This window comes from Magnolia sinica, chromosome 3 (genome assembly GCF_029962835.1).
Source record: "Magnolia sinica isolate HGM2019 chromosome 3, MsV1, whole genome shotgun sequence".
Lineage (NCBI taxonomy): Eukaryota > Viridiplantae > Streptophyta > Magnoliopsida > Magnoliales > Magnoliaceae > Magnolia > Magnolia sinica.
In genome coordinates this window covers 11,750,973-11,774,836 of record NC_080575.1, presented here as the reverse complement: position 1 = coordinate 11,774,836, position 23,864 = coordinate 11,750,973, and the positions used below count along the sequence as shown (strand labels likewise).

General features: G+C 42.6%; 2 protein-coding genes across 3 annotated transcripts in view; both read left to right on the top strand.

Annotated features, from left to right (window-relative positions):
* LOC131239521 (UPF0235 protein At5g63440) overlaps positions 1 to 16,855 on the top strand; it is a 30,114-nt gene extending 13,259 nt beyond the window's left edge. Inside the window, exons 2-7 of one of the 2 annotated variants that reach the window (XM_058237266.1) lie at positions 6,836 to 6,950; positions 8,538 to 8,691; positions 10,201 to 10,297; positions 14,876 to 14,964; positions 15,456 to 15,524; positions 16,457 to 16,855. In XM_058237266.1, coding sequence (XP_058093249.1) covers positions 6,836 to 6,950; positions 8,538 to 8,691; positions 10,201 to 10,297; positions 14,876 to 14,964; positions 15,456 to 15,524; positions 16,457 to 16,516 — 584 coding nt within the window. In that variant the 3' untranslated portion in view covers positions 16,517 to 16,855. Of the gene's footprint in view, positions 1 to 6,835; positions 6,951 to 8,537; positions 8,692 to 10,200; positions 10,298 to 14,875; positions 14,965 to 15,437; positions 15,525 to 16,456 lie in introns of both variants that reach the window. The other variant, XM_058237265.1, reaches the window with a different exon arrangement.
* A 2,338-nt stretch (positions 16,856 to 19,193) lies between these two features.
* LOC131239520 (pentatricopeptide repeat-containing protein At3g29230-like) lies at positions 19,194 to 21,847 on the top strand. The gene has a single exon (XM_058237264.1). The coding sequence runs from the start codon at positions 19,547 to 19,549 to the stop codon at positions 21,416 to 21,418; it is 1,872 nt and encodes a 623-aa protein (XP_058093247.1). The 5' UTR covers positions 19,194 to 19,546; the 3' UTR covers positions 21,419 to 21,847.
* Positions 21,848 to 23,864: the final 2,017 nt, after the last annotated feature.

Sequence of the window (23,864 nt, the reverse complement as noted above, 5' to 3'; positions counted from 1 at the left end):
CTATTTTCAACACACTACCTAGGCCCTATCCCTACACCACCCATCTCTAAAACACCACCCACTAACCTAAAAAGCCTACTAATCCTATGACATTGTTTCTAACTCCCTATTGCCATGATTTCTCTTCTCTATCCAAGGTAAGAAACTCATGATTACTTAGCTTAAAAGAGATTTTTCTCTCTTTCCCTCTCATTTTTCTCTTTCTTCTCTTCTTCCCTAGTAACCTTCCTCCAAAAATCTCCAAATTCTCCAGCCCCTTCTCCTCCTTTTTCCTCTTAATCCATCCATTGAAAACCCATCTCATCCATCTATCTTGGTTCCTTGGAGCATTTGGAGCTTGGTGATCCAAGTTTTGGTGAAGATATTTAGGTGGGTGCTTCTTTATTCCATACAATATCATTTTCATAGTGTAGATCTTCTTCTTCTTTCATTCGGAAAGTGTAGGACCCACCAATCAATGGTGGAGATCCTACACAATTCCTTGGATGTGGCCAAATGGTCCATCTTATGCATGCATGTCTCATGCATGGGGTTTCCTCTTGATGGACCCCATCATGGAGGGTTCTCCACATTCCATAACTTGATGGGTCATCTAGACCCTTGCATCATGGTTGGGATGATATCTCATCCATTCATCTCAAGTGTAGATCATGCATGATGAAGATCCATGGTGAAATATAAATGGAAATGTAATGTATGGATGTGATTGTGTTGGGGAAGGCTCAATAGTGACAGAGCATTCTCCCAATGGCCGGAATGTTTTTTTTTTCTCTTCTTCTACCTTTCCTATGATTGCTGATGATGTGTGTGGTCCACTTGGTGGGCCTGGATAGTTCAGAAAAGTCCAGCTAGGGTGGGACATCTATACCCACCTACACTATGGTTGGGTGTCCCATTTGCTGACCTTTATTGATGCATGCAAGTGTGGTAACCTTGGGATTTGTTTTGCACATTTGTGGGGCCCACTAGGGAGGGCCATAGCACCTAGTTCTTGGAGTATTTTCCCTTTTTATTTAATTTATATAATTAATTTTATCCAAGTACATGTTGCTGTCCAGAATTTTCTGGACAGTTTCTGGTTGATTTTGGACCAGATTTTGGGACTGTTTGGGGGACTATTCATAACCACCAAATATACTTTTCTAAAAGGTGGGGATCTCATCTTGATGTCTCCCAAATTTCAGCCCCATCTGACATTCATTGGGGTCCCAAAGGTGTGGTCCAAGTGAGGTGGACAGTCTGGATTTTCTGCACTGTTCCAGCAGCAATCCACCCTGGACAGGGTAGAATTCCAAAATTTATTAAAATAATTTTGGGTGTGTAAAAATTATAAAAATATACAGGAAGGTGGAACACCCATGGTGGGACCCACCTACAAAATTTTGAGGCCAATGGACACCTGTACACACCATAGTGATGGCTGGACTGGCCCATTACAACATGGTGTCCAGATTAGTCCGATTTTCAGGACATTGATTTCTTTGAATGAATTAAAATATTTATAGATGTCCAAAAATTCTGAAATCTTGTGGGGGTGTGGCCCACCTATGGTAGTGTCACTCTGTAAAATTTCAGCTCCAACAGACCTCATTTGGGCATCCAAAAGAATGGGCCAAGATAGTTGGACTGCCAGATTTTCTGCTGTGCAGTCCAGCAATATGCCTTGATAAAACCATAATTCAAAAATATTTCCTCTAATGGTGGGCCACCTTTTTGGGTTTCCTCTCATTGTATGCATGATGAGGGGCCTTGGCCCTCAATTTCCAGAGTTTTAGAGGCCCTGAACCCACTCCAATGGAGTGCTCAAATTTAGGACAACAACATGTTATAATTATGCTTAGCCTTTGGGCTGAAATTTTGAGGAGTGAGGCCCACCACACTGTGAAGATCTTAGAGGAAATAATTTATACTTTTGGTTCCTTAAATATTGGGCTTAATAAATGCACTTTTGAGGCCCACCATAGTTGAATTTAATTGGGTCCATGAATGTAGCTAGTTGTTGAACTCTTTAGGCCCAATTGGGCTGGGACTTTCCAGATAGGCTCATTGAACTCTTGGGCCATTTTACCATACTATTGTGTTGGGTTAGTGGGCTGGATTACACAAGTAGATGGGCCCTTGGTTGCCTACCAAATCAACTTTATACTTGGACCGGGTTGTAGGCCCAACTCACTTGACTAAGAGCATGACATTTGCCCATGTGGTTTGAGCAATGGGCTGCCTACTAGGCCACCACAATATATGAGATTAGTGGCCTTTATGTTGGGCCCTAACCTTTCCCCTATGGGCCCATAATGGTAATTATGGGTTGGGCTATGTGTGTTTCCCTTGGACCCATGTTTTGGATAGGCCTTGGGCCGCCTTTCTGAAGCCCAACATGAGTGTTTGTGGTATGATTATGGTTGACCGTTTCTTATTTCTGATGTTGCGTGGGCCTTGGGCCTTGATCCATGATTAATTAGAGATGGGCTACCTCTTGGGGACCAATTGTGGTTAGATGTCCACATTGGTGGCCCTAAGGTAGGCCCATGGGCTTCTATGGGTGGTTAAAGGTCCACTATTGACCCTTGCTAGGCCCGTTTCATCTATTTAGGCCCATACCATTGTTCTCCTTAGTCTCGTGGGCTACCCCAAGTATATGGGCCCCCACTAGAGGTTGTATTCCTTATGAGGAATTGGTTAAGTACCTAGACCCTTATGGTTAGGTAGAGAGTTCATCTTCACCTCATTGGCACCCCTATTCATCTTCATGGCCCACTCCCATACGCATCATATGCATGCTTGGTTGAGGTGTGATTGGCCATAGTTGTGCCATTGTGTAGGACATGTTGGTATCTCCCCGAGAGATGGATGCTTGGGATTGATGCATGGGTGATTGTGTGATTCATGCATCTGGCATTGCACAGCTTGTGGATATCCGCCCTTACTTCATCAGGGCCTTACCTCCACAGGGGTATTCGTGGATGGCCGTATGTTTAGACACCGGAAATATTAGTTGAGCATACCGGGTGCATAAGATGCCCATGAGTGAAATTCCCAAAACTTCCATGGTACCAAGGATATGCTCAAACGCCGTGACTGGGTGGAATACATGAGCGCACGAGGGCCTTATACCGTTAGGCCGCGACTCCCACTGTCGTGTAGTCGGTTAGATAGGGGTGTGGCCTTACCTGCTTGGTGTGAGGAGGCATTGCTAGGCTGGGTCTAACCAGCTCGTAAATGGGTCCGCTACCTTCAGGCCTTGTTGGTGATTGGTTGTCCACAAGCGGGTAGTGAGGTCTCTTACGCTCGTTTGACTGTGCGAGGTCTGCAGAGCAGCAGTCATTCAGCAGTGTAATGGACCCCGGTGATTTCCTTATGATTGGAAATGTACTTGACTTATGGTTTGGATATGAGCACTGACATTACTTGCATCGCATTAGCATTAGCTGTACAAGCCCCCCTTCATGCATTACCTTGGTATGACACCCATTACTCATTGCATCGCGTTCATGGTAAGCCTTGGTAAGACTAGTGATATGCTCATTGATCATGCTTCTCTCCTTATACCTCCTACTATTCTTCTGTGCACCATTGTCACACACTTACAACACCCTCTAAGCTTCTATAAGCTTATGCACGATTGATGCGTGCAGGAGACTCTAGGTAGGCGCCGTAGCAGCAAAGCGTGGAGTAGAGTTGAGCAGTGAGGACTCCAGTGTTGCTGATTTCTCTCTCTTTTCCTTTTATTCTCATGTATGTCCTTTTGGACCTTATGGATGATGTAAAAGTTCAAATTTTTAGTGGATTTTACGATGTGTGCCTTTGTTATTCTCAGATGTACTTGCTGTGATCTTGGGTATGCTCGTTTTGGAAATGATTATACTGTTATGAAAATCCTCCTTGTAGGATCCCAGAATCGGAATCTACCTCAGGAGCCGAGAATGGGGTACTACGGAGGCTGTTGCGGTCAGAACCGGTAATCGGGTTCCTTATGAGTTCGGCTACCGAGTTTGGGGCGTGACTGGGCGCACTGAGGTTGCGAGGATTTTTGAGAGTGAAGTGCCAACTAAGTTAAGGCTTGCCTCTAGCCTTTAAGAGAGTAAGTAGAGGCATAACGGTAGTCTCGGGTTTGGGGGAGGGTATAGCTAACCCTGCATCAGTGTAGGGGGGTGGGTAGGATTCTCTCCTACTGCACACCATTGAGCGGTCGAGCTTCCGCCCTGCTTCTCTTCGCCTCAGTCTTAGGAAGAGTGGAAGGGGAGCTCTGATCCCTACCCTACTCAATCAATCTCGTATCTAAGGAAAGGCTGTTTCCGATCGAGTGGAGTGGCATTCCTCTCTTCTTCCCCACATCGAAATTGGACCCCCCGCAGTTCCTTGAGCATCCACACTAATCCAACCACGCCGATTCACTTTCCACACCTCCCTTATTGTAGCACCGACAAAGGGAAAGGGGAAAGGTCTATCCAGAGGTCTAAAATAAACGTATGAGAAATGAAGGGGTTGAGAATGCCTCATTGAAAGGGAGATCTCTAGGAGTCGAAAGCAGGAATCAACTCGTCTTGAAGACGGAGGGAGGATGGTTGAGAGTCTCTTTCTGGTTCACTACGTGAACTGCTCACCGAAAGAATCTCAATAGAAACCCTAGCCTGCTGCGATACTGGAACCCCCCCGTGATCCCTTACTGGAAATCAGCCGTCGGTGTGAAGTGAGCTGTGGCTTATAAATTGGAAGATGAGGAGATAACGGGCGAAGGATCTTCATTAGATTAGGTTGAAGGATAGGATCGCAATTTCCTGCCAAGGTGTATCTGACTCTTTACTTGACCTCAGGTTCCTACCATCACTGCAGCCTTATCAGGGACTGCAGTTGGTTGTAAGGATCACTTGGATTGATAACCCATAAAAACAGATCCAAGTGAAGTATATAGGAAAAACTGATATGCTGCCTTGATCTTTCTTTGTCTCGGACCCCATACCCGTATAATAATGGTAGCGTAAGCGCGTATGCCCGCGCACGTAGATAGTACGCGCGCCAGTCCAGAAAAAAATTATAAATTTTTATAGTCGACAACAAGTCATAACCCACGCAAAAAGCAACTGTAAGGCGGATGGAAGATGGCCTTCTTAATGAGCTCTCTCGCTTGACTTTATCGGTAGAGCATTTCTTGCTAGATCGGATTGAGAGTGACTTCTTCCGCTGTCTACGTTTTCAAATTTCATCGGTGTCGACATTTTCTTCATCTCAGCCAGTTCCGGCTTGCTCCACACAGGCTCCACCTTTTTCCCGTTGAGCTACTTCCTTAGACCCTAATGAAAGATGGCGGTAGCTTCGGACACTACCTAACCGCCGAGTTGGTCGCTGTTAGCAACTGCGCCTGGTCAGGCCACTGTTAATCAAATCAATAGTTCAGATTTGTATATGATAGATGGTATTTCAGGGAATCTTATCTTAAGATTCTCTGTAGTCACATATACATGTGACATCAAGGGCAACCGACCTCCCCCGAGGGAGGGCGGATTGCCAGCTCTGTTCACCTCCGGGATACAAAAGTTCAGTTTCTTCCCACGAATTAGTGAATTAGGCAGGGTGTTTTTGTGCAGAATAACAAACAGCGGGTCAATCTTCATAAATTTCATTGTAAATGTGAAATACTCATAAAAATGTGGTAGAGATCAAGAAGATGCAGGGTCGTTCATCTGCTTGGCTAGTCAAGCATGAGCTAGTTCATAGATTGAAATGCATAGGGGACCATCCTTTTTTTTGCGGCATGCTCCTCAGATTTACGGATTCGCAGGGGGCTGTTCGCCCTACTTAGTTGACTGACAATGACAAAAGTGCTTCGAGAAGACTTTCCAATATCATAAAGGCTTTCTTTGAAGTGAATATTCGTGTTGCTTGATGCTTGTCAAAATCAGGTAATGGAGGGTTGTGGTTTCCCCCATGTCATGGGAGTTTGTTGGATTGGTAGTTAGATGGGTTTTTTTTTTTTTTTGTTTTTTTTAAATTTTTTTTTTTTAAAGGCTTTTGGAGTGGCTCTGGACCATTCGTCCTTTGGGAGACATGGATGCGATGGTGTGGAATAAAGAGAAGTCCGGCCGGTTCTCAGTTAGTTCTCTATACAGACTGATTATCAAGTCTCAGTTGGGAGAGCGTGTTTGCCACACCGCTTTTGTTTGGCATTATGGGACCCCCAGTAGCGGTTCTAACATGGCTGGTGGGAAGGAATAAGGTGGTCGCAATTGTTAGTCTTCGTAAGAGGAAGATGGGGATTCCTAATTTTTGTGTGATTTGTATGCAAAATGCGAAGTCAGTCGATCATCTCTTTATCCAGTCGGCTGATCATCTCTTTATCCACTGCCCTTTTGCTAAGGAGGTGTTGAAAAGATTTTTCACATTATTGGGTGTGTTGTGGGCGAGGCCTCGGTGCTTTCACAACCATTGTGAGGTGGGTTTCAGAGGTTTTTAGTAGGGCAAGTGGGTACAGTGGTATAATGGGTTTGGGTTTTAGCCTTAAAGGCTTTCCGCAGGTGTTCCTTTCTCTCTCTCTCTTTTTTTATTTTAGGGTCTGCGTTGTACTTTGCTTTGTTTCTTTTGGACTCTCTTAATAAAATTGGTATCTTTAAAAAAAGAAGAAAAAAGCATATTCTTCTCCCATTGCCCACTTTAAATCATGTGCCCTTCGCAATATTTTGTTGACCCCCACTTTGGATTCATATCTACATTTTTTTCCTATGGCTTGAATCCTTTGCCTGTAACCCCTCTATCACTCTCCCGATATTTGTTTGTTATTATTTTGCTCACCAAGGAGGGAGCTTCATTTCCATTTCTCACTGATGCTTTCATGGTGCAGACACCCAGTTGCAGAAAATGCCGAAACGGAAAACTGACAAAGCACATGTATTGGATAAGAAGAAACATCTTGCAAGGCTGAATATTACTGAGGCTGGAAAAATTCTTCTTAAGCGGTACCTGTTTTGCTCTCTGATAACATTTTGATTGAACTACAGCTATTGTTTCTGCTGTTAAATTTTTTCTTTGTTGTTCTTTCTTTGCGTGCCCCTGTTAAGTTGTTTTGGCCAAAAAAAAGTGTATTAAGAAAGATGAATTGTGCGATCCATGGCCCGAGAATATGTCTCATGTCATCAGGCTGAGTTCTCAGGAGTGGGGCCCATTGCATGGTGATCCAGACCATTGATCTAATAAGGTCCAACATCGCTGAACCACACACTAAAATATCTCATATTGCAAAATCATGGACATCCAATCTTTGGCCTTTTTATTTTTCCTTTACATGTGGGCCATTTTGTATATTTTTTTTCTTAAGTTTATTTGCAGGACACCTTTTGAAGGGTTAGGACTGCCTCACCAAAAGGTTTGGGGACATCGTCCACCCAGGGAGGAGCCATTTAGGTGAACATTCTGGGTCAGTTAATCATTGACCCCACTTGTATGAAGTCAAGGGCTGAGGATCTAATAATTCCTCGAGTAAAGGATGAAAAGGGGCTCAATCATCCACAGAAGAAAGAAAGGGCTCCTCCCTATTTTATTCTAATGATTTTTACTGTGGGATTTCTGGAAACTCAAAATCTCAAATTCCCATGACAACTAATACCAAGACTGATATCTGTACCTGTGCAACTCAAAGCATACTACTCATAGTAGGCCAATCTACTAACATTGAATTCATTTCTAGTTGCATGTGAAGGAGCCCTAACAAAGTCATTGTAGAAAGCATATAGGAAATCATGATGAAAATTTCTGTTATGCTTTGTCACTAATGACAAACGTTCATGGGATTGCGTGGTGGAAAAAGGGTGACAGCTAAGAGAACTTAATTGTTCCTTCATAAGAAAGAATGTCTGAACCAAAGCATTTACAATTCCCATGTTGAGTTTGAATTTGGAAGCCCTTCGGCGTGAATTCTAGTAGTATGTGGCATGCACATTTCACGAGTTCCATGAAGAATGCATGTAAACATTTCTATTGCACAGATGGCACTTGTTTAAAATGATCGGAGTTGTTCTTGTAGTGGGCCACCATGGATGGGCAATATGCCAAAGCAACATGATGAACTGTGGTAGTCATTCTGTCAGTTCCCTTGGAAAGGGACTGTTAACTCAAGAAAATAGAGCAGCAGTCCGCACAACAAGCAATTATCATAACAGTTAGATGGTTAAAGTTGGTCCAATGATCGTGACTGCCGTCATGTAGCCCATCCATGTGGTGGTCCCACTAGATCAATAGTTCCCATCACCATGCTTGTAGCCACGTGCATGGTGGGTATGACACTTCATAGAACTTCTACTGAGTATAGTGAAAAAGAAAAAAAAAAGAAAAAGAAAGAGCATCTCTCCCTGGTATAGTGAAATTCCATTTACCTCTATGTTCTTTATCAGTTTCTCTTGGTGCCTTGAGTTCTTTAAGTCATCACAAAGTCTTGAAGCTTCCAGGCTGAGTTATCATTTGCATTTGGTAATCAGGGCTTCAAGTTGTAAATAAGTTATGGTAGCGTTGGAGCTTATGTGTACAAACTATGGATCTTTCTTATCCAGCGGCGAAGGAAAACTGGAAAAACAATTCCGCATGACCTGTTTGGGTTGTGGGCTTTTTGTTTGTTACCGCTCAGAAGAAGATTTGGAAGCTGCTCCTTTCATTTATGTTGTTGATGGTGCGCTAAGCTCAGTTGCGGCAGAAACAAATCCACAGGTATGAACAAGATACCTGTCGAAGATATTATCTATACCATTTTTATCATGTGCTTTTTGTCTTTTCCCTTTGCCTAGTTATCTTTTAAACTTACATCACTGGCACAGCATTATCGTAAGGATTTGTAAAGTTGGGGTTGGCAGCGGGTTCCACAAGAAAACTAAAATAAAGCTATGGAATAGAGTTTTTGTGGAATAGAAAGTAACCTGTGCATTACCTTTCAAAAAAAAAAAAACTTTTTTGTTCAATGCATGGATGCTACAGTGGCAAAGGCGGTCCCATCTTTTGCTAACCTGACCCATTGGTCTAGTAGGCCTGATCATGTGATGGCCAATATATCCCCCACTAGATGATCCTAGCCTTCTGTTGGAGATGGACAATTACAATCAAGGGTTCACATTTAATGAGGGCCCAACTGGACGCTTAGGCTCATCTAATTGGGGGTACTCTTTGGGTTATCTCCCGTCCTCAATCGGGTCCACGAATGATTCATTTGAATCACCAAGAAGATGGGTGGAGCAAATACTCGTTCAAGCATTGTACTTACATGGAATAAGGATTGATAACTTAAAGAAGGCATGAGAGCCAGGGTTTTTTTGTTGGCCGGCTGCTCCATTACCGGAATAGGTATGCCGAATACTGCTTTCTCTAATATGATGTACACTGGGGGTAGGATTATGTGGGTTGCGCTTGTGAATACTACTAAGTATACATAATACAATTATATATATAGCTGCACAAAGCATGGTGTGAGTGGCAACACATTTAAGTTCAGGAGCAAGGAACGTCTGTTTCAAAATGTTAGCAAGTATAAATAGTGAGGAAGTTGGAGCAAGATCACAATTCCGAAGCATGATTAACACCTGGTTAGAACTTAGAAGGATGTACAACTTCTTGTATCTCCTGAATTAATGCTCGTAACTTACTAAATGATATGATGAACTCAGAGGGAGGGAGGTTTCCTCCTACCTCGGAGCTACTTGTTTATGTATCCTCCTACCTCGGAGCTAGAGAAATGTAAGTATGGAAATGGCCAATTATTACTCCATGGAAAACATCTAATCAAAGGAAAAACTCTTTGTTTTCCTGCTTATTAAACAGGCCTTTATCGAGAAGTTGTTTTCTATGTCATGGATTTGATGGAGCACTTTTATTCTTAGCTGCACAAACATTCTGTCAAAGTGCCACTAGTTGGGTTTGTCAAACTCAAACCCCAACTCTTTTACACTTGCTAACATTTTTAAGCTGACCTTTCCCACTTGTGCACCCAAATATCCTTTCACTTCCCATCTTGCTTTGTGCAGCTAAGGTTTTTACGAGTCCCTAAACTGGTGCATGTCCATATATAATATATCTGAATTATATAATGCAAAGCATGTTAGGAGTCACACAAGTCTTTCTCATTTCATTTTCTTAGCATCCATACATATGATCACCCATATATCCGTAATATTTATGTCCCCAGCTGACCAACTACTCAGTTTGCTATCATTCTAAATTACACTGCAGGATGCCCCTGTACCACCCTGCATATCGCAATTAGAAGGTGGCCTAGTTCAAGTGGCTATAGAAGTAGAAGACCGTGCTCAACGTTCAGCAATTACAAGTAATTATTTATTTGTGTTTACATCTCTCTCACTCTCTCTTAACTAATAAACTTAAATTGATACCATTTATTCCCTTCTTTGAATTGTGTAATGTTTCCACCTAGAACAGGGTCATCCATTGTGCACAGGGTGGCTGGAGTCAGTCTATGACTCTATATACAGTATAGTTGTGGTATTGACAGTTGGGCTGAAAAGGATCACATGAAAGGTTCTGATGGGAAACAATTAAGACCACTATGAGGTTTTGTTGATCCTACATGTGTATAAGGCAGCCCATCTACATGCCACCACATGTACCAGTATGGCACACAGGTGCTGATCTTGGGCCCGGGAGTCTATGCAGGGGAATGCACTTAATGGATCTCTCCCTCCCTCCCTTTCAATTGGCTTTTGTACCCTTGCTCCCTCCCTCTCTCTCAATTGGTCTCAATTGGCTTTTGTAAGTGTCACTACTTTACAAAGATCCCTATCCGCTTCTTGCAAAACAATTGGCCATGAGATTAGCTTGTCCAGGAATAAGGCTAAAAGAAATTGAGAACATAGACAATAATGGTTTACAATAAATTGCCATTTACAAGGAGCCGGCCTAGACCGAAAGGCTCAAACATTTGTACTCGTGGAATCACCCTCAATGACTATCCAGTGAGGCCCTGAAGGTTTTCTTTTTCTTTCTTTTTTCCTTTTTCCTTCTTTCTTTGTGTTTTTTTAGGTACTTAGATTGTAAGAGAACCAGGGATGAAACCTTGGACAGTTATTATTCACTGACTCTACGAGCTCTAGTAACGATAGGCCTTGACAGTTTAAGCTCCAGGTCAGCTTCCAATTGCGCTTGATGAGAGTTCCCTCCTGAAGCGGATTGAGAAATTTAACTTGATTCTGCCATGATCACCCCTAACAATCTCTCCAACACTACATCTACCCAAGTTAACCATTGGGTTACCATGAACATCTAGTTTCCATCATCCTGTTGGTGGATGTAGCCCCCTCACTGCCTTTGACTTCATAGTTCATTCCAACCTCTAACCCAATTTGTGGTACCAACTCCTTTCAACTACACATCTTAAATTTCTATTTTCCTACTTAGAAAATTGATGGAGAAATATAGGGAGAGGATAATCTCCACACGGTCTTTATTGAGTTTGAGAAAGGTTATGACAGGGTCCCTATAGGGTTAATATGATGGTTTTTGGGAGATAAATAAGTTTCAAGAGGATATATTGACATGATTAAAGATATGTATAAGGGAGTGGTAAGTGGTAACAAATGTGAGAATCACTAATGGAGAGAGAAGTGAGTTTCCAATTAGTGTAGGCTTACACCAGGGGTCAACATTGAGCCTGTACCTTTTTCACATTGGTTATGGACGAGTTAACGAGGCGTTTGCAGGAAGAGATCCCATGGTGCAAGTTATTTATGGATGACATAGTTTTGATTGACAAGATGAGGGAGGGCGTAAACACAAAGGTAGATTTATAGAGAGGTGCTTTGGAATGCGAAGGATTTAAAATTAGTTGGATGAAGTGCAATTTTAGTGACAATAGGAGTGGGAACGAGGAATCGGTAAAGATTGCTGACTAAGAAGTTTCTGAAAATGACCACTTTCGATATCTTGGGTTGATAATTCATGAGTGGAGAGATTGAGGAGGATGTTACCCATAGAATTCAAGCAGGGTGGAAGAAATGGATATGTGCCTATGGAGTTTTATGTGATTGCCGTGTATCACTCAAACTAAAAGAAAATTTTTATAGGATGGCTACAAGACCAGCCATGCTTAGAGGTATACACGAGTTGAACTGAGTCAAGCTTGGCACAGCTCGACTTGGGTTGGCTCGGTCCTCGAGCCTGACTGGCCAGCTCGGCTCGGTTCGGTCAGTAGCTTGGGCCAGTTCGAGCCGAGTCCAAGCCAAGATTGAGCCTCTCTGGCATTTTCTCAAACACATGGAGTGCATCTTCAATTTTTCACGGAATGTAAAACAACAGGATTAGTTTACAGGTATTTCATCAAACACTCAGTAGGCAACATAAAAATCAAAATACAAGGGTATTTGTTTCATATCCATACCTTCCTCGCCACTAGCTGACACTTCGTTGAGTCATTTCATCAAACACTTGTTGAGCAACATCAATATCAAAATAACCGAGTCATCAAACTGGTTTGATCCGAGTTCGATTCAAGCTCGGGCAAGCTCGAACTCGGCTCAAAATTTTTTCAAGCTAAAAAAATCAGCTCGACTCGGGTCAAACTCAGTTTCAAACCGAGTTGAATCAAGCTTTTTCGAGTCGAGTCGAGCGAGCTAACCGACCTAACTCGGTTTGTGTACAGCTCTAGCCATGCTTTATGGGACAAAATGTTGGGCAATTAAAGAACAACATGTCTATATGATGTGTAGCTGAAACGAGGTTGTTGAGATGGATGAGTGGCAAGACAAGGATAGAATTAAAAATGAATGTATTTTAGGGAATTTAGGAGTGGCACCAATAGGTAACAAGATGAGGAAAAATTGATTTAGATTCTGGTCATGTGCAATAGAGACCAAGAACTGCGTCAGGTTAGAAGAAGTGAGTTCATACAAGTTGAAGGTTCTAAAAGTGCAATGGGAAGGCCCAAAAGGACGTGGTTGGAGGTAGCATAGTTAGCAATTCGACGTATGGCAAAAGTTCGAGTGTTATTCGGTGTAAATATTGAAAAATACGGTTAAAATTTAGGCCATAAAAAAACAGAAACATCAAAAAGTCGGAGACAGGTATGTTCGTGTATAATACAGTTTTGACTCAAAAAGTTCGGCATGGAAAATTTGGATACGCATGTATATTCCACTTTCTTGTACATATGTGGCCCTCCAAATGGTAGGCCTGATCTTTGGGCCAGTGAATGTCCATGGTGCTCCCACGTGATGTTGGTCCAGATGGCCATATTGTCACTACTATAAGCAGGAAGGTCCATGAATGGATGGTTAGGATCATTTCTTTACTGTGATCTTTTGTGCTGCTTCTCATCCAAGACGATGGCTGTGTGCATTGGTTACAGATAAAGTCCATTAGCTGCAAGTTCAGGTTTGAATAAGAACTACTGATTTTATTGGCTACACTGTGCTGTTAATTCTACATCTAAAAACTGGTGGTGACACTTCAAGTACACATGGCATAGTTGGGTCGACCATGCAAATCATTGAACCATCTGTGGGTGGAGCATTACAAAATAATTGCAAAGAAAAGACAATAAAAACCATCTTATGTTGTTCTTTTTCAATAAAATTTCTTATATTTCGAAAAAAAAAAAAATATTAACCATCTTATTTTACCTTCAAATTCGGACCTCCCACTATTTTGTTTTAAGAATCAATTTGATAGCCCATATTTGGATGGTTAGGATTGCAATAAGAGGACCCACAATTTGTATGGCATGTGCGTTTGTGCATTATTGCCATGACCACATGCGAGTGGAGCATTACCCAAATAATTGCAAAGAAAAGGTAACATTAGACATCTTATTTTCCCTTCAAATGTGGACCAATCACTATTTTGTTTTAACCGTCCATTTGATAGCCCATATTTGGATAGTTATGGCCTGCACATTTGTGCTCAGTGCCACAACCGCTAACTGAAGAGATCTACCCCCTTTCACATCAAAGAGAAAAACGTGATACTCCGGCAAACTGTGATGGATTATACACAGGCATTTAGAAATTACTTAGGAATTGTGAACGTGGCAAAGTAGTCATCAAATTGATTGTTCAAATTATGGATCACAGTTTTAGATGCATCTTGGACCAAAATTATGGTTGTTTATTCCCCTTACTATTGGATTAATGGAGATTTAATGGACTGTTGAGTTTTAGGACTTTGACTAAGATGCAGTGAGTTTCACAATTTGGTTTCATTTGAGTTTTTGCATGCCACATGTACAATTCTAAGTGCCAGAGTTTCAAGCTTCATACTCATCCGGAGTATCAAGGAAGAACTTTGATACTCTGGTAGTGTGATGGATGATACACATGCACTTACAAGCTATTTGCACATTGCATATGTTGCATACAATTTGCTTAAATTAAACAGTTCATTTATTGGTCTCAGTTTAGATGTGTCATGAACTAAAAATGAGGCATATTTGATTATCTTACTGCCATATTGGTTGATATATATTGGACAGTTAAAAATGGAAATTATCCAATGATCAATTGATGAAACAAGTGTCCTCAAATCAAAGGTTAGGATTGTTCAACCAATCAGACTTTCAGGATGTGACTTATTAACTATATGTTCCGCAATTATGTTGGTTTAATTAGGATTTGTATATATTCCATGTTTACACTTTCTGAATGTTGTGTATCAAGCAGCATACTCCGCCAGACTATCAAATCTCCCATCTCTTCATTTTCTTTTCACTTTGCTGCAAACTGCTGTAGACTGTCTGTAACAGAGGAGGGAGGGAGTATAGAGTGGAATGGCAGAGAAGGATTCATGTAGCAAACCCCAATTAGTTGGTATAAGACTTGGATGATAATGATGATGATATCTTAAATTTCTAACAAAGCATATCAACACTAAACTTCAAGATTGCATTGGTTTATATCAGGAGTAAATGCTGATGATGTTCGAGTGACTGTAGCTGCACCTGCAGCCCGAGGAGAAGCTAACAATGAGTTGTTGGAATTCATGGGAAAGGTATGACATTCTCCTCATTCATTGTATGAGTTCTTGCCTTTTCTCAATCGCAAGCTGGGACTCAAATGCATAACCATCTTTTTGAGTTGAGAAATGCGAAGGAGATTCACACAGAGGATTGAACATTTTGTTCGTGAAAATTGCAAACATGGACACATGCAAGTTCAGGCCATTCATCAGTTGAGGCCACCATGAGCATGCCATGGTCCTGATATCAGGCTTTTCACTCATCCGTTCAGTCACATGTGTATGCTGGACCATTGTAATTTTTAGGCCAGGGCATGTTGATAGCAGACCCGCTAGATAAATGGCCGGATCTTGTGGACAAGAAAACCGTCATCCTCTTTGCTTGGACCTCCTTACCATTTCTCTTGTGAGTTATAGCTCCTTCCCTCTGGGCTATGTTGCTTGCAACCTGCACTTGGTACTTTTGTTATTATCATTGTGCCTAAGGTCCAAGATGGTGCATTTAGCTGTTGTTTTTGATACAGGTGCTGGGCTTAAGATTGAGCCAGATGACTCTTCAGCGTGGATGGAATAACAAATCAAAGCTCCTTGTGGTGAGTTGGCCCATTTCTAATTGTGGTTGTTCTAGCGTCTGCAGGAGGTTTAGTTCTCTGTTATTAATTTTCCATGAGAAGCTTTATAGCCAATGATTAAAAGCATGTTTGGAAGTTGCTATATTTGCATTGAGCAAGATTGCCATTGGTTCATACTGCACGTGAGCTCATTTCTTTGAATTGAAGAAATGGATGGAACTGGCTCACTTGCCACGTGAAACCAGTGGACAAACTCTCTCCGTTACCCTCGATACCAAATGGGGTTTCCACACATCCCAATGAGCAACGTATTCAATCTGGCACACACTCCAGTGGTTCCAGGAAGATATTGGGCCCACGTGAAGTATTCACACTATCCAACCTGTAACTCAGCCCAATCCAAAACTAAGGTGGGCCAAAAAAAAAGGAATGAGCTGGGAGGGAGGGCCCCACCCTTGAATTTCACAGGGGTCCACCTGAGTCGCTGAACAGCCTGAATTTTTTCCTAACCCTTCATCTGGACTGGATGAAGAGTATGAATGACCTTGATTATATATGCATAACACAGTGGGTCCCCTACGCTAATAAATGGTGGGCGTTCCCTCTCAATATGTTCCCTGTGATGTGGCCCATCTGAGTTTTGGATCAGGCTGAATTTGGCCCCTGGAGATTTTGTGGGGTTGTTTATCTTGTGGCGGGTTGAACTCCATGAAAACATCACTGGGCCCCACAACTGCCCAGTACCACCATAATCTTATGGTGGTACCAGTACCACTGGAGCACGCCCCTTTCAATTTTGAGTGTGCAGTTTTCAGAAATGGTGCAAACTAGATATGATATTTGTGCTTCTCTGTTTTTTATTTTCTGAATTTGCATTATTTCACTATTATAGGATTCCTCTTTTTCATGAGATATTTAGTATGTTGTGGTGAAACATGCAATGGTTGAATCAGGTGGAGGACTTGTCTGCAAGGGAGGTGTATGAGAAGCTTTTGGAAGCTGTGCAACCATGAAGCTGTGCATGCATAGGGAAACATGCGCTTTGTGCTAGTGGGTGGGGTTTGTATGCTATTGGCTTTATTTTCATGGAGGTTACATTCAGGTGACTGCAGGTGTCAGTGTCTGTGCTTGCACTCTTGGAGGATGGTGAAAACACATGGTATAAACGAAAGAAACCGTGCTGACTTTTTCCATGGCTTTGTAGGTTGAAAATAGGCATTCATGCTGAAGAAGGCATGCTTTCAGTTTTTTTTTTTAACCATGACAATGACTGTTTCTCATATAACTTAAGATTTAGAGATTATGCTATTTCACTGTATCTTTATGCAATGAGATTACGTTTTGCATACAAAGACATTTTTCTACCTTTTCCAAGCATGATTAGAATTTGAGGTGTCTGTGATTGCTGAAATTCCCTGTATTGGTGGGGACCTTCTAAAATGAACAGGTGGACTTGAGGAGTCATGATTTTGGACTGAGTCATGCTCAGGAGCGATTCGAACAAAGAGAACCAAAGTCAAGACATCAAGCCTTCTCCATCACTAATGATCAGAAGTTACGGGTCTTTTTAACTATAAAATCGAGACTTCAAGCCTTCTTCGTTGCTACTTAATCGCATGTGATGGGTCTGTATGCTGGCCAACACTGAAACATTTCAGATGGGAATGCCTTGTCTGTATTGTTTCAGACCCCTGGCGAAACGAAATGGATTGTAAGAAATGGCCATTCTAACATGTCTCTGCTTTGACTCAAGATGTTTAAAGAAACCCAACTGGCCAACTTGGAATCCTTTCAAATCTACTACTCCAGTGAAAAAGAAAAGAAAAGTAGGATCATCTCCCTCCCTCCCCCAAGCATATGAATTTTGAACATTTATCATTACTTCAAATATTATCAATTTAGGGTGCGTTTGGTAACACCACCAGAAACTACTTCTGGCAGCTTTTCCTACTAAGCTATTCTAAAAGTGTAGAATGGCTTTTGTTTTTGAAAGAGAAGCGGCCACCAAACGCTCCCTTAATTATTAAAAATCTGAGTCCAGTCAAGTAAGCAATTGACCTAACCCAACTTCACATTGAGTCCACACCATTTAAAAATGGGTGGTGATCTATCCTCATCATGTGGCATTGACGTGCAGCTATTCGGACTATTCAAACTGTGGGACCCATTGGGGACTGAATATATCTCTGTAATCCACTGATCAAGCAATCCTAACCGTCCAATTATTGACTACCAAATGCATGGTAGTAAAATAGTGAGTTTATCCAAATTGGAAGGAAAAGATGAGATTATTAATATTAGCTCTCAATGTAATTTTTAGGTGATGCTGATCAACGACAGTCTGTAGTGCCGTACAACTATGACATGTGTGCCGTTGAAGAAATTTTAAAAAAAGTTGTAAGGTGCATCAAAATGGTGCATCTCATGAGGTGTAATATGGGGCCCGCTACTACAATCTAAGCTCAATCAAGGGCATTTTTGTCATTTTTTCATGCATGATGGGACACACCTGATGAACAGCCCAGATTTCACAGGCTTGATTAGGGCCTACTTGTTTTGGCCCTCATCCGTTGCCTGGGCCAAGCTGGGTCTTAGGTGTTATTTTGTGGGCTATTCTTGGCAGACCTGGACTAGGATATGACCTTCAAACCCTAAATGGGCTAAGCTCAACCTAGTTAAGCAAAGGTACAGACCGAGTTAGCTCAGTTAGCTCACTCGATGCCACTCGAAAAAGCTCAATTCAACTCGGTTCAAAACTGAGCTCGAGCTGAGTTGAGCTGATTTTTTGAGCTGAGTTCAAGCTTGCCTGAGCTCGACTCGACCCGGATCAAACCTCAACTCGAATCGACTTGGTGACTCGGTTATTTTGATATTGATGTTGCTCACCAAGTGTTTGATGAAATAAGGTAATGAAGTGTTGTTTTGTGTGCATATATTCTCTGCAGGAACCGCTAGTGGCAAGGAAGGAATGGGTATGAAACAAATCATTAAAAAAAAAAAAAAAAAAACTCCACATTATAAAATTGTCCTCAAATCATGATTTTGATGTTCCTACCCCGTGTTTGATGAAATACATGTATGTTATTGTTACTGCTTTGCATTATGTGAGAAATTGAAGATGTGTTATATGCGTTTTAGGGAAAATGCTCCGTAGGCTCAAACTTGCGCAAGCCATTGACCGAACCGAGCCACACTAGCTAGTCAGGCATGATGATTGAGCCGAGCTGACCAATCAAGCTTGACGACCAAGCCAAACTGAGTTCAAGATAGCTACCGGCGGAGCCGAGCTGAGGTGTGTTCGACTCGTCTACAGCCGTCAAAAGGGCACAGTGGATGGAAGTTTCTGCACCGGGAACCCAGGTGGGGCCCACTGTCGTATTTGTGAGAAATCCTCTCCGTTCATCCGTTTTTTGAGTTCATTTTAGGACATGAGGCTAAAAATCAACCGTATCCCCCTCAATTTTGGTTCCTTCTCATAAAATGAGCTCACAAAATGGAAGGACGGAGTGGATTTCTGAAAAACATCACGGTGGACCCCACCTAAGTTTCAAGCGCAGGAACTTCCTGCGAAAGGCTTTCGCACGAAATCCGCGTCCACAGTAGATTCATCTCACCGCATCGCTGTGAAGCTCTAACCTCAGTTCAAATCGATTCCAACTCAAGAAGACTTGTCGAGTCTTTTGTAACTGAGAGAATCGCACGCATGGTATCATTGCCGATATTAAAGCGTGGAACTTGCAAGACCCGTAGAGAGATATCCTGTAGAGGGGTTTTGCTTGGTCCGGTGGCCCCGTACCATGCTACGGTGCAGTGGCTGGTTTTCGCCCTCTATTGCATTTGAAATGATGATCTGAACCATTCATCTTCTCGATTTTATGCTACCTAGGCCATACTAAGAAACATTTGTTGAAAGGGGGTTATCGCGTACAAAGAAACATTTATTGAATGGTTCATACTATATTCAGATCCAAGATTCAAAGGTCAGGATAAGAAATGAAGCATGATTATAATACTATTTCTTGTAAATGTCGTGAGAAAAATGAATGGTTGAGATTAATCTAAAGATTGATCTCCACACTCCTTTAAAAACACAAGCACCGGCACTTCGTCCATTTCAAATGAGCGGAGTAGGAGTCCGACCCCCGTCATGGATTTCCCACCGCAGGCTCTTGGAGCAGAAGCTCTCCGACCTCCAGAAACGCACGGACATCAACCGTTTGAAACAAGTCCAAGCCCAGATTTTCAAAGCCAACCTCCACCAAGACCCCTTCATCGCTCCCAAGCTCGTCTCCGCCTTCTCTCTCTGCCGCCAGATGCCCCTCGCTATCCACGTATTCCGACAGATTCAAGAGCCTAACGTCCTCCTCTATAACACCCTCATCAGAGCCTTCACCCACAACTCCCTGCATGGCCCCGCCTTCTCCGTCTTCTTCGAAATGCAGCGGAAAGGCGTATGGCCTGATAATTTCACTTATCCTTTTCTCCTCAAGGCTTGCGTCGGCCAATTCGCTCTTCGCCAGGTCCATATGATTCACGCCCAGATTGTCAAATCGGGTTTTGAGTCCGATATCTTCGTGCCCAATGCGCTGATTGACTCTTACTGTAAGTGTAGGGGAGGTGTGGGTGATTCCAAGAAGGTGTTCGACAAAATGCCGGAGCGGGATGTCGTGTCATGGAACTCGATGATCACTGGGCTGGTTAAGTCTGGGGAGATGTGTGAGGCTCGTCGGCTGTTTGATGAAATGCCGGAGAGGGATACCGTGAGTTGGAACGCAGTGCTGGACGGGTATGCTAAGGCGGGAGAGATGGATGTTGCTTTTGAATTGTTCGAGAAGATGCCTGAAAGGAATGTTGTGTCTTGGTCGACAATGACCTCTGGGTATAGTAAGGCTGGTGACATGGACATGGCGAGGCTGTTGTTCGATAAGATGCCGGTGAAGAACTTGGTCCCTTGGACTATAATGATTTCTGGGTACGCAGAAAAAGGGCTCGGTAAGGAGGCATCCAGGTTGTATGATCAAATGGGGAAGGCTGGGTTGAAGCCTGACGATGCCACAATCATCAGCATCTTATCTGCTTGCGCAGAGTCGGGTTTCCTCGGTTTGGGCAAGAGGATCCATGCCTATGTCGATGGGACTAAGTTGAAGTATAGCACTCAAGTGTGCAATGCATTGGTTGATATGTATGCCAAGTGTGGGATTTTAAACAAGGCGATGAGAGTGTTTGATGGCATTGTTGAGAAGGATGTGGTGTCTTGGAATTCCATGGTCCAAGGGCTGGCCATGCATGGATGTGGAGAGAAAGCACTCGAGCTCTTCTCGAGGATGAAGAGAGATGGGGCTGCACCCGACGGTATCACTTTTGTTGGCATAATCTGCGCTTGCACACATGTGGGTCTCATTGATGAGGCCCGCCGTTACTTCTCCAGGATGGAGAGGGACTATGGGGTGGTCCCTCAGATTGAGCACTATGGTTGCATGGTGGACCTTCTTGGACGTGGGGGGCATCTAAATGAGGCCTTTGAGCTCGTCAAAAGCATGCCCATGGAGCCCAATGCCATCATATGGGGGACCCTTCTTGGGTCATGCCGGATGCATAACAATGTGGCCCTTGCGGAGAGGGTGATTGATCATTTGGTCGAATTGGAGCCATCGAATGCAGGGAATTACGCCATCTTGTCTAATATCTATGCTGCGGCCGGACATTGGGATGATGTAGCTAAGGTGAGGCTACAGATGAAGGACACTGGGGTCCAGAAGCCGGCAGGTTCTAGTTCAATTCAGGTGGACGATGTGGTTCACGAGTTCACAGTCAGCGATAGATCACATCCTCAATCCTATAGAATTTATAAGATGATTGATAGATTGGGGCAGCATCTTAAGCATATTGGTTATGTTCCAAAGGCACATTGCTGAATTTTAATGCAACAGTTGCTTTTCTCAGGACCAAGAACTTAGATGGTTTGGTCATGTAAAAAGAAGACCAGGAACTGCACAAAGTGAGAGTTAGTTGGTTCAAGTTGAAGTTGTTAAATGGGCAAGAGAGCTCAAAAGGACGTGGGTGGAGATAGTAAAAACCGATGACTTATGGTTTAACTGTGGATATGGTCCTTGATAGAGTGGAATAGCATAACACAATTCATGTAGCAGAGCTCAATTGGTTGGGATAAGGCTGGGATGATGATAATAATTTTCTCTGAAGTCATTTTAGAGAGACTCTCTTGAAGGAATACAATATAGTATGTGTATATTCAATACCTAGATCTTGGCAAATGGTAGGTTGTTTATTTTTTGTGCATAATCTCATCTTTATATAATGAGAGTGGCCAGGGGCAATTTTTTCCATGCAATTGGTGTTTGGAGTCCTAGATTTTGTACTTTCAAAGGACATGGGAAGGAATTTAAACCAAAGTTAAGGGCATTTTAAGTACATTTTGGTATTTTGGAAGGGCCAGGATGAGGTGAGGCAGGGGTAACAGCTTAGTGGGTGAGGCCCTGACCGTGGGGCCCACCTTGATGTATGTGTTGTATATCTACTATGTCCATCTGGTTTCATTTTAGGGCATGGTCCAAAAAATGAGGCAGATCCAAATCTCAGGTGGAACACATAGTAGAGATTGAATTCCCACCATTAAAAACTAATTGGGGACCACAAGTTTTGGATCACAGCTATTTGTGTTTTCCCTTCATCTAGGTCTGCGTGACCTCATCAACAGGTTGGAGGTGTCTAACTGTTTCACAACCAATGGTTGAGATTTCACTTGCTCGGCCCCATCAATAGTGTGCATTTTACCTACTCAATAAGGGCATTAAAAAAAAAAAAAACCTTTGAAATGCTATATGATGACCTCAGCCATTAGGTATGGAGTCCTGCCAATGGTCCTAACTATATGATGGGTCTATATACAAAAATAAAATCTCTCAGAGGATGTTCATCACTAAAGGGTTGAAATACTTCAATGAGAGAGCTGAGTTTATCATGGTCCATTTTGGTCATTGAAAAGAACCTACATCCAACCGTTAATGCACCCGCGCCTCTAGTAACGTATTAATAACACTCCTTTTACAACTAGTGCTCCATCACTCCCTCCACGTCTTGCAAGCCGCCTTCCTCTCCCAAAGTGCAATTCCACATCCTCAAGCCACTAGCGTGCATTTACAGATCCTTTAGATTTGAACGTACCTCTCCACTAGTGTGCACGTACAGATACGTTTTTTTTTTGTAGTTTAACGATGGGGCATGTCAGCCACGTACCATAGTTCTACAACTCACTGGCTCTACTTGAAAATCAACTTCAATCTACTTGAGGACTCTAACAAGTTTTCAAGACTCTGAGAAGTCAGTAAGCAACAACTCAGACAAGCCAGAGGCAACTGGTTGGTGTGACGCGTGTTGAGATGGAGTATTAACCAACTTGAGCCTCCTCTTCAATCGATGATCTAAGCCAGTTGTTAGGCAGATGGAATAACCACTAACCAGATCTGGAAAACTTCTCTCTCGGTTCCATCTCAGATCTCAAGACAAGCATTAATTACTTTATTTAACCTCCATTGGTTCCGGTTCTCATCCTTTGTTAACATTTTAGTTGGTTGATTACAGCCTTCCCTCTCAACTGAGTTATCCACCAATAGGTCTGGTTTGGTTGGTGGACCATGAAGTACACGTAGCAAGGCTGACTACGCCCCTGCCGTCTTTGCCAGATCAACATCTAGTTAGTTTTTAGAGAACTAGACTCACCATCTAGTTCTTAAAGACACCTCTGGAACCACATCCAATCAGGTTTTAGTACCCCCATTGGGAACATTTTGAGTTTGCCAGCGGGTCACATAAAGAGCATTTATATGGTTGAGGCCACCTGATGGATGCATGAGATAATACACGTATGCTGAATTGATGACATGGCAAGGCTTTCCACCTTCACTTTCACTATTAAATTTTTATTTTATTTTTTTCAAAAAGGACCATCCTACACATCACCATGCAAGGGTTGGCAAAACTTAAGACCCAACCAACTAATCTAACCCAGACTCAATACCAGAAGTCAAGTTTCAGGTTAACCCGGATTCTGGTTGTGTTTTCCCAACCACAAAATTAAATGAGTTGGGAGGGAGCGGATTACGTGAGACCCCGGACCCACCAAGGTGGGTGGGACCCCTGACTCTGGAGCCCACTGTAATGCATGTGACTACATCCACACTGTCCATCCATATTGAAAGCTCATTTTTAGTGCATGATCCAAAAAATAAAGAATTCACAAGCACCTAGATGAGTTTGGACCCCATCATTGTGGATGTATTAATAAAGTGTTGTAATATTAATATTAATATTAATAAAGTGTTGTAAATATATGGTCAATTTTTT

Bases quoted from the DNA above. Each gene is read 5' to 3' on its own strand.
- LOC131239520 (XM_058237264.1), top strand. From the start codon at position 19,547: ATGGTTGAGATTAATCTAAAGATTGATCTCCACACTCCTTTAAAAACA.